This window comes from Lampetra fluviatilis, chromosome 57, assembly GCF_964198595.1.
Source record: "Lampetra fluviatilis chromosome 57, kcLamFluv1.1, whole genome shotgun sequence".
NCBI lineage: Eukaryota > Metazoa > Chordata > Hyperoartia > Petromyzontiformes > Petromyzontidae > Lampetra > Lampetra fluviatilis.
In genome coordinates this window covers 8,520,577-8,531,637 of record NC_136331.1, presented here as the reverse complement: position 1 = coordinate 8,531,637, position 11,061 = coordinate 8,520,577, and the positions used below count along the sequence as shown (strand labels likewise).

At 48.2% G+C, this 11,061-nt stretch overlaps 1 protein-coding gene across 1 annotated transcript; it reads left to right on the top strand.

Annotated features, from left to right (window-relative positions):
- Positions 1–1,718: 1,718 nt before the first annotated feature.
- RWDD1 (RWD domain containing 1) lies at positions 1,719–10,822 on the top strand. Its single transcript, XM_078880435.1, has 7 exons — positions 1,719–1,933; positions 4,726–4,794; positions 5,173–5,303; positions 5,621–5,764; positions 7,821–7,956; positions 9,568–9,630; positions 10,294–10,822. The coding sequence occupies exons 1-7, from the start codon at positions 1,864–1,866 to the stop codon at positions 10,416–10,418; spliced, it is 738 nt and encodes a 245-aa protein (XP_078736561.1). The 5' UTR covers positions 1,719–1,863; the 3' UTR covers positions 10,419–10,822.
- The last annotated feature ends 239 nt before the right edge of the window (positions 10,823–11,061 follow it).

The window sequence follows — 11,061 nt, the reverse complement described above, 5'->3', positions numbered from 1 at the left end:
CTGTCGATTGGTTCCCAAAAAGAATCCGATTTTATCCTTCTGTTTTGTTTAAAAGTATCAATCTAGTAACTCAACTGAGAGAATCAGCTCATCCTTAGCCATAGATCTTTCCACATCTGTCAGCTGCATCGCTCAAAAAGGAATGCAGAGGCACTTATCGGCGTATTGTGTCGATGAGGATTGTGAGAATAGACTGATCGAAATTTGCAATTGTGTTCGTTGTACACAGCATTAATTCACATTTAGTTTATGCCAGTGATGGGCAATGCATTCATTGGTTTATACCAGTGAATGTCAATGCATTGGTTTATGCCATTGATGGTTTATGCCAGTGATGGCCAATACACCAATGGGGTGGATCTCAACGGCCTCCGCGGTCCATCAGATCATAGAGCTTTGACTAACAATTATCTGGATTTAACCCTATAATATAGTAATGTACTAGAGATGTAAAGGTACTAACGCCATCTATTGGTAGAAATTATGACTTTAATGTAACCATTTGTAGTCGTGGATTTTTATTTTCCATCAGCTGTAACCAATCCTGAAACGGGAAGATTTCTCCACAAATCTGTCTGTCGCCTGATGAAGCTGGTTGTAACTACTGGCGAGACGTCGTACTCAGATTGTAAATGTTGTGGATTTACTCTCCAACACACCGTTGGTACAGAATTAGTAAAGAATTGGCACGTTCTGTTTACGTGACAAACCTTACTAATTGTCTGTGTTGGGTGGTGGCGGGTTTAACGACACATTTATATTTACGCGATCTAACAAAAAAAACCTCTTATGAATCCTGTATTGTTGTGTTGTGTGCTGATGTTCGTGTTTGTTTTGATTTCTCCCGAGATCCACCAGTGGATCGCGATCCATATTCGCCACCGCTGGTTTATGCCGAACTTCTGACAAACCTTCAGTGATGATGGGTCCGATGTTGTACATCAACACACCACCTATGATATATGTTTCACGTTTAAGGCCACACAGTTTTATTGACGAATGTGCCGAGTGTTCTGTCAATTCATGTACAGCTGGATGTCGATCTACCACACTTCACAACACACTGGGCCACCAATGTGACCGACATCGTGGGGAGGCCCTCATACAGCAGTGGGTTGCAAGCTCTTCATATCCATGTACTGTATACGTCCTACTGGTTGTAAGGCACTCCTCTACGTACGAACGAGTTAGGTTCCAGAGATGTGTTCGTAAATCGATTTGTTCGTAAGTCCAACTTTACTCCTGTCGATTCCAAACGTGTCGTACGGCATGTGCACTAAACACGGGGAATGGCTTTAAAAGTTGTATAATCTCCTCTACATGTAGATGCCACTGGTTCTTCATGTTCTGGAGATGTAGATGCCACTGGTTCTTCACGTTCTGCAGATGTAGATGCCACTGGTTCTTCATGTTCTGCAGATGTAGATGCCACTGGTTCTTCACGTTCAGCAGATGTAGATGCCACCACCGCCATCTATTGCGCGGCGGTTGAACTTACGACTCTCGGTCCGAACAGGCAACCTGGACGTACGGACCAGGTTTGTTCGTATCTCTGAAAGTTCGTAAGTCGAATATTCGTAAGTCGAATGTTCGTAAGTCGAATGTTCGTAAGTCGAGGCGCGCCCTTGCCTCGCGCGTTACCGACAGCACACAGCGAAGGTCCCGTGGCGCCACGCGGCCCCTTTAAAGATTGCCGATCGCGCGATCGCGACTCCGCGAGCCAGACCCGAGCAATCGCGCGTCGACTCCACGTGTCGCTCTCTCCACCACTACCACCACCAACAACCACCACCACCACCTTCCCCCTTCCACGCGTCACGATTGTACGGCCTATGGGGGACTAGGCGGGCGAAGTCGACCGCGATGGACTACGAGGAGGAGCAGAGGAACGAGCTGGAAGCGCTCGAGTCAATCTACCCGGACTGCTTCTCGGGTGGGTTACGGGTGCGCCGAGGTGCGAGCCCCCGCCTTGCCTGACCGCACGGCCAGGGGATCTGATCCGTCACGGGCGGTGAATTCAGGCGAGCCCGGGGCTGCGCGAGTTCGCCGACGAGGCCTCGGTGTTGTCAGAACTTTATCGGGGTTCACGGTGTGCGCCGTGTCTTGGGTGCCGCGCCAGAACTGCTCGGGGTGTGGGCGTCTTCACGGTTTCACGACGACTCTGTCATGGTTCACTGAGCCAGCACTGCCAAGAAGCTGGGCTCAAGCCCCGGGGCTTTTCTGTAATCCCACTGGGAAGGGTTCGGCGAGTGGCTGTATGGGAGACGGTGAGCCAGCGGTCTGCTGTCTTTGGTGTGAGCGCTGTCAGGTTGCGTGTCTGGTTCAGAGTGGCCGTGACACTTGCTTCAAGTTCTTCCCTGCATGCGCTCATTGCCGACTGGGCTCAGAGTAACAATTCCCCCACGCTTGTGAAGCCGTCTTACTGACGCGCCACTGCGCGGATTCAAACTCAGGATGTGGCGGTGCCAGCTTCGTGCTCTTGACCATTGATCCACCAAGCCGTCTGAGAGTGAAATTCCTACGCGTAGAGGACGTTTGTTGAACTTCTTTCGCACCGCACGTGGACAACCGTGCTTATTGGAGGTGCGGGGGGGTGTTGCTTCCCCAGAGCCTCTCCAGGCTTTGAGCGAGGGCCGGTCTATCTTCGCTTGCATACACGTGTGTGTTTTAGCTCCATACCTAGACCCACGTCTGTGTTTTATCTCCATACCGAGCCCCACGTGCATGCAACTGCAATATATATTGTCTCTTTAATCCGTCATCTTGGCATGTAATTGCGTTATAGGGCCTGGGTGGTTGCGTTTGATTGTGCGTGATGAGAGTGTTTAAACAATGCAGTCATTTTAATTTCTGGTTGAACAATTTGCCATTAAAGTACCGTGTTTTAGATAAATGGACTCAATTAAATGGCATCAGGATTCGGATTACAATTTTGGTGGGTTTTTTTGTCACCCCGAGTGATTTTTTAAAGGTGCAGCCATGAAATGTCTCGCTCATTTGCTGCTGCTGCTGCTGTTGTGTCATGTACAGCGCTTTGAGATAATCGATGAAAAGCGCTCTATAGAGTGATTAATTTACACCACTGCTGGGAGATGAACCTCCTAGCTCTAGAGCTCTTTTATATGGTATTTGCCTACTCTTCCACGCCAGAAATTAAAGAGATGGGAATACCCGCACTTTACCCCACCATTCGTGACCCGACGATCAATTAACTGTGGTATACCCATACCTGTCAACCCCTTATCAGTGCCGACCTGAAAACAGACCAATCGGATCTTATTGGTCACCCCGTGCCCTTATACAGATTTTTTTATGTTGCCCGTATTGAAGCGGCTGTACGCCGTGTAGACTTGAACACTCAATTTCCCTGTACAGGGAAACGGGTAAACCGTGTGGGTTGACACGGTATGTATACGGTACCTTCTAGATATACGGTACCTGTGAAAACTGTGAAGAAGTGGCGGTGGGATTTGCAGCTGTCACGCCGGCAGATTGGACTGGTCACCTTTGCTTGAGAGTAATCATTGCTCATCTCACAAACAGCTGATGCCAGAGTTAGGAATACTGTTTCTTGTTCGGGCAAGTGCCATAATGAGCACATTTATATTCGTATTTATGTATAGTACTTACTGTTATTTGACTGAAATGTTTTAATGCCTCTGTGAACGTGAGAAGCTATTCTAATTATAATCCATCGAGGTCGATTTATGTTTATTATTCAACGTTACATCAATGTGTGGGTGTGTGCGAGACCAATTATTAATTTGGGTCTCATGAAAGGCAGCTTGAATTCTTGATTTGAAAAATTGCTTTAATCGAGCCCACTGTAATTAGCACATATCAGCACTTTGCCTGCATCGTTGCAGTATGTTTGTATGTAATGCATGCACGCGTGGGCTTAATAGTAGTCGCACGCAAGTCGAAACAGGCTCTGCTGTCAGAAATCCTAGCCAGGCACTCGTAACGCCGGTTCTTTGGGGATCCTCATTGCATGGAGATCCCTGCTAGGCGACTCTCAGCCGGCACCGTTGGAATCCTGGGTTCAAATCCAGGTGATTAAACAGAGTTCGTACCTTGTTACGTAAAGTGCTCTCCTTAAGTATGACGCAACAGTCAAGGAGACTGAGTGAGTATTGGTGAGATGGGTTGGGTGACTTGGGGATAATGCCCTGTCGATAATGAGCCAGTGCCACCGAAGGCCTGGGTTCAAATCGGGCCGGGGTTTCAGTTTAGTGAGTTACACACACAAAAGTAAAAATGTTCAGCTCTGAGAACCAAATGGTTTGGTTTGCTTGACATGCGCCGAACACTCGTCGCAGAGCAAGTAATATGTGTGCCTCTTGTGTGAACATAGAGGTCTGCTTAAATGACCTTGGAAATACTTGTACAGTGGTTATATGGATCATGTAACAGGGCTGTCCTCTGACAAAAGGCGGTGCGCAGCTCGTTGTAGGAATTTGAATAGGAATATTATTCATGACAAATGGCAATAGCACCATTTGAATAAAATTATGGGAAAAAATACTCTGAAAATCCCTGGTACAGTAAAACCTTGGATTGCGAGTAACTTGGCCTGCGAGTGTTTTGCAAGACGAGCAATTTTTTTAAATAAATATTAATTTGATAAACGAGTGCTTTGGATTACAAACACGTTTCCGGAACGAATTGTGCTCGCAATCCAAGGTTTTACTGTACCTGCTAACAAGTCTTGTCACCCTTTGGCAGTGTTGACAGACGCACCGCCAGCCTTCACGATCACACTGACTTCTGACATCGGAGACGACAGCAATCAAGGTATGGCCACATTACTCATCGTGCACTCGGGATGGGTTGCGGATTTCAAATCTTTTGTTTTTTTCAAGACTTATCATGTTTTGGATTTTCGATCATTTACGTTTTGTAAAATGAATGTGTTCGCGCGAAGTGACGTCACTCATGCCATGTGACACCACCATCCCAGCACTTCACACAGTCACCACCACCATAACCACAACCTAACCACCTGCATCACCAATCCAACCAATACCACCCACTGCCACCGTCCCAATAGCATCCTCAACCTCCACCACCTCTCCCACACCTTACTCAACCACCATCACCACCAATATCTCAACACCCTACTTAACCGCCACCAACCACACGTAATCTCGTCGGTTGCGCTGCGTCGCGCAGATGTGCAGGTCACGCTCAAGTTCACATACGTGGAAAAGTACCCCGACGAACCTCCGCTCTTCGAGGTGGTCGGCCAGGAGAACCTGATGGACGAAGATGTCGCCGACATCACACGGCTGCTGGAGGAGCAGGTGGGGGCCTCGGCGCTGGCAACAGGGCCAGCGATGACCCAGAACCTCCCACATTTTTGTCCACTGGCACATTCGTGCTTGAACAGGGCCAACGATGACCCAAAAATACACATTGACTTTTACCTCTTTTGTTTTACTGCACAACTGAGCTGTGCAAAGCCAGCCTGTTGGAGCTGTGCTGCCGATGGGTTTTTCTTCAGTTGAACGTTTGCGAGGTTTTTTTGTCGCCTCAACCAAGAAATTGGGTGTTGTGCTCGAAATTTGACGGTGCGCTTGTGTGTGTGTGTGTGTCACGTGTGCACGTGTGCAATACCAAGGCCACGGAGAACCTGGGCATGGCGATGATTTTCACCTTCGCATCCGCCGTACAGGAGCGACTCAACGAGCTCGTTGATCAGATGAAAGTTGTCAAAGAAGAGGACCTGCAGCGGCAACAGCGGGAGGCCGAGGAGGCCGAAAAGGTACGGACGAGAGCGGAGCTATTCCACTTGTTGCAGAGGGGGCAAGATGTTAATTACCTTGCCGAGTGTGCAGGAGGGGCATGGGTTCGATCCCGACCCTAACGCCTGTATATTTGGAGTTTGCATGTTCTCCCCGTGGTCGTGTGGACTTTTCTCCGGGTCCTCTGGTTCCTCCGGTTTTCCCCTCCACATTTAGAGGCATGTGTTTCGAGTATTTGGCTGCCATAAATTTGGACGTGATAAGCCATTCTAGATTTGAAGCTTTCGTGACTGCAAGGAATCATCTTCTTAGGTTTTTTCCGTAAAGTCACGTAGAAAGTAAAATAAAATACAAACAAAAATCACGACGAAAAGTACAGTGCATAAAATCCGTGATCTGATTCCATCTGTGAAGGATGTCGTTCCTGACTTACAGTATCCTGGAGTCTACAAATTGAGTTGCATTTGTGGTGATTGCTACATTGGAGAAACGAAACGTCATGTTTCTGATCGTGTCCGCGAGCACAAGTCAGATCTGAAACACGGCAGAACTGATTCTTCTGCCGTGGCCGATCATTGCTACAACTCGGTGGGCTCTCATGAAATTGTCTTTTCCGAGACCAAGGTTCTCTGCAAACCTCCCGGCTACCATCAAAGGTTTGTACACGAAGCCATACAAATATACAAACACAGACATAATTTCAACCGTGATGATGGGTACAAACTTAGTAATCATTGGAAAGATGTTATCAACCACGCAAAAAAGACTTAATCACAAATTTTTTGGACCATCTTATCTGACAGGCACTATTTTACTGTACTTTACCGAGTGTTAACATCCCCAGTTATTTTAACAGTACTCTCTTCATTGTTCAGCCAGCATAGGTATAAACATGGGCATTTTCGTTCTTTTGTCTATCATGTGTATCAGACCCCCCACTCCCCCTCTCTCTCCATTGTGTTGGCGTGTGCAGTAATTGGCCGCTTGCGCACAAGCGCTTCCACGTCCGTCGCCCACCCTTTGGCCTCGCCCCCCCCCCCGCCCCCCCCTCCCTCCCGATACGTTCCATTCATTGGCTACCATAGTCTGATGAGCTCCCCCTAAGTTTGTACCCATCATCATTTTCGTTATTTTGTCTATCATGTGTATTAGACCTCCCCCTCCTCCTCTCTGCCCATTGTGTTGGCGGGTGCAGTGGCTGGCCGCTTGCGCACAATCGCTCCATTGTGTTGGCGTGTGCAGTAATTGGCCGCTTGGGCACAAGCGCTTCCACGTCCATCGCCCACTCTTTTGGCCTCGCCCCCCCTCCCTCCCGATACGTTCCTTTCATTGGCTACCATAGTCTGATGAGCTCCCCCCTCCCTCTCCCTCCCCCCTCAACTCGCTTTTAAGGGATTACATCTTGAATCATTGCCTCACTTGATACAGCTAATCTGGCTGTGACGGTCCCACCTGATGACGGAGACTTGTGTTGCCTCCGAAACGTCGTGTTTTTTGTTTGTATTTTATTTTACTTTCTACGTGACTTTACCGAAAAAACCTAAGAAGAACGTGATAAGCCACTTCGCTGGGCTATTATTTGTGGCCAGGCGATCTCTGAAAAAAGCTACATAGCTCGGTGGGCCTTCCCTGGTTTAGTTTTTCAGTTTAGCTTGCAGTTTGGGTGTACTCGTCATAACCTAATAGTATTATCACGCTTGTTTACCCAGGAAAGCCTCACTGAGTACCATTACTCTTTTTCCAGAGGGTCCTGCAAAGTTTTTTTCACTTGGGGAGGCATTTGATGACTATTTATATTCCAAATGAGTAATTTGCGGGTAATGTTTCGAATGTCAAATTTGGTTTCCACCGTTGTGCCGCCTCGCTCTCGGGTTGTGGCACTTGTTATTCAGCACGATGTCCGACATCTCACTCCCAAGTGGCGTGAGATTCTTCAGCTCCAGCACGTGTGGAGCAAAACATCGGGACACGCGCGGTACAACCCGAAAACACACACCAGAGAGCGCTCGAAAAATACGTACATGGTCACAGCACAGCATCTTATACCGTGATCGCCCACCCGGTGTGTTGCCCTAGGTAACCTTCCATGGCACACCAGTCACGATCGAAAACTTCCTTTCCTGGAAGGCGAAGTTTGACCAAGAGAGGTTGGAAATGAGAAAGAAGAAACAACTGCGAGAGGAGGAGCAAATTGGGAAATCGAAGCTTTCAGGTAACGTCACGACACGGCTGTCGCATGTCGCCGGGGACCGTGTGGGTACTCCGATCTCTCCCAGGACTGTCTGGTTGGCGTGGATGAGTAGGCGAAATATCCTCCAGAGCAGGGTACTCTCTCCAGAGCTCCCTCAACGGGAGGCCCCTTCTGCCAGTAGTGGCATGAGCAACCAATTGCACAGGGCTGCACCTTCACCTGTTACGTCTTTATATTTTTGCGAGTTGAAAAACATGGTCATGCTGAGAGCCTTCAGTAGAGAAGTTGTGTGTACAGCACACTCTCGCATAGCAGCGCTAATGACGGGGAGGACGGCCGCGAATTAAAAATGGCAGATAATCCAAAAATATACATTTTCTGCAGATCTGTCCCAAAAATCACTAATATAGGTATATCTGTTTTTGTAAGCACAACTAACGATTTAGATAGAATACTAACGATCGACGCGTATGCTCTGCGATAACAACTTTCCTGCTCCCACACAGCAGACTCGGCCTACTAAGTGGGTGATAGCAGAGCCACGCCAATCAACGTCAATCAAACTCCGCCCACTATTGTAAAGATATGCAACTATTGTTCTGTAGAGGCGATCACGTGGATTTCAGATTAACCGGAGCACATATTTGTTCGGTTTAAGCACGTTACTTGTCGTAAACATTTCCAAGAATAACAATGTATAACTGTCGTGATAATTGGTTTTTTACCCTTCTATCTGGCAACAAAACTGACACCTTTTTACAAGGAGTCATGTTTGCACAGACCGCAATACCTGCAGTCATAATACAAACAAAAGACATAACTCTGATAATGTGCACTGTCCTTGAAGTTGATTGGTCCACACCCGAGACAGCTTTCCTTAGAGCCTAGTCTCACATGGGTTGGACCAGATGACGCCAAAAGGCGCACAACTCAACGACAATGCACCATCAGAGTATGAGAGCTCGGGGCAAGCATCTACACTATGGGAACCTCATTTGCCAGTAAAAATATGATAATTGGTTTTTTGTTGTTGCCAGATAGAAGGGTAAAAAACCAATTATCATATTTTTACTGGCAAATGAGGTTCCCATAGTGTATAACTGTCTTTAGATGATTAATTTGGGCTTAAGGGAAAATCCATGAGTAATTAATGTGTAAATCTCAGGTGCGCGGTTAATCCACAAATCGTATAAGTCTACTGTATATATATATCTGCCTGTTAGATCGTGTTCATTTTGACTCAATTACACGTTGTATTTGTTATTAGCTCAGTAAACGAATGTAGCGATGGTTGATGAAGGCAGGCACCACAGATATGGAAACGTCAACGTATAGCACAATGAATTTTGAAAGTGAAAAGTAACATGCGCATTGACCAGCTACCCAGAGGGGCCCTTGTGCTCACAGCAGTGACTTGAGCGCGTGTTATTGTTGTTGGGTCGAAAATATTTGCCTCTCGTGCATGATGAGTGCAGCTAATATGCTTCAGTGACAGACAGTCACTTGTGCAGTGATGGATAATCACGAATGGAAAGGTTCCACCCCTGCTTTAGCATAAACCTCGAGTATAACCGCTGATGTTGAATGGACCCACATGCGCCAACCTCCAACTCTATTTCTCTAAACACACAGGGAAGCAGCTGTTTGAGACGGACAGAAACCTGGACACGTCCGACATGCAGTTTCTGGAGGAAGGTACGTGGGTGGTGCCTTTTGGCAGCACCTTGGACCCGCTTTCATTTCACACACTTATTTGCTCTGGGTGGTGCGGCAGAAATGGGAACGCTGGTAGTCGGCACTCCGAGACGTATGAATGTATGCCAAACTACTTTCACACCGTACGTAGCCACCTGCCCTAATCGGAGGTGCAGGGAAGACGCACAGATCGGGCTGTGCGCGAGCATCCAGTGCTTGATGTTAAGTTCCAAGTCAACCTTCGCTCCGTGGGAGGTGTTTTGGCCGCTTTCTGTGGAACCGCCTTTCCCCCAGCCAGCGTCTGCAGACGCTGCTCCATAAATTCACATTGTTTTGTAAAGACTCACGCAGGGACCCAGGCACCGATAGACTTTCACTGCCCCTTTATTTACAAAACAAATTTGCTCACCTTTCTGTACAGTGCCTTGAGATGTGGGGAAAATGTCCATGCAATATAAATCCACATTGTATAGTACACGTGCGTGTGTGCGTGGCTTCTGGTGTTGCCACAAGTCATCTCCTTCCTTGCCGCGCTGCACGGGAGGTGGGGGGGCACCGCACTGGTCACTGTGGTTCTGTTGGAAGCCGTGAGCAGTGGGATTCATGCGCCCGCACCCCTCATCCCGCACCCCTCATCCCGCACCCTTCCCCCGCCCTGCGCAGGAGACAACGTGGAGGTGGATGAGTCGCTCTTCCAAGACATGGAGGACCTGGACATTGACGAAGACGACGATGAGGACGATGACCCGACCTTTAACCCCGCCGATCTGGACAGTGACGAGAACTGAGAGGCCCCACGCTCGAGTACACTACAAACTACTCTACCTACGCGACGCGTCGGAGGAGCGTGATTGTCGACCCTGGCTGCGTGCGTGCAATGTCGTGTCCCGTGGAGTACCACAGGCCTCCACGATAGCGTGTCGATTCTTTTGTCTTCATTCACCTGCCGGCTTCATATGCACGAGGCTCCGTTTGAAGCGTTGCCTGCCTTTGTTTTACGACGCGGGAGGTGGAATCCTCCAAGCACTAATGTTACTGTCGTAGGACACGCGCAGTAGTGCACACAATGACAAAGTATTATTGGCCCAATTATTTTGAAGCTCGCTCGTCGATTCACCCGCTCGTGTGCACGCCTTCCATCTCATCACGACAACCGGCGACGCAACACCGGAATAAACATTTTTACATCGACGCTCGAGGGGTGAATCGTTTGTGATGACAGCATCTCTCAACGGTGATGATGATGGGGGGGGGACTTCACCGGGGCCAAGATCCGGCTCGGCTGGTACGGCAATCGAGCTTCCTTTCACGAATTCAAATACCAACCAAATTCACAAATCATCATCGGCAAAGATTTGTTTTTGAAAAAGTAAGCGTCTACGCCGGGATGTCTCAATTCCCCTAAACTGCTGAAACATAATCGTCAATTAA

Coding starts and splice junctions, on each gene's coding strand:
- RWDD1 (XM_078880435.1), top strand. CDS start 1,864: ATGGACTACGAGGAGGAGCAGAGGAACGAGCTGGAAGCGCTCGAGTCA. Junction 1,934..4,725: donor CTACCCGGACTGCTTCTCGG/GTGGGTTACGGG, acceptor ACCCTTTGGCAG/TGTTGACAGACGCACCGCCA. Junction 9,631..10,293: donor CATGCAGTTTCTGGAGGAAG/GTACGTGGGTGG, acceptor CGCCCTGCGCAG/GAGACAACGTGGAGGTGGAT.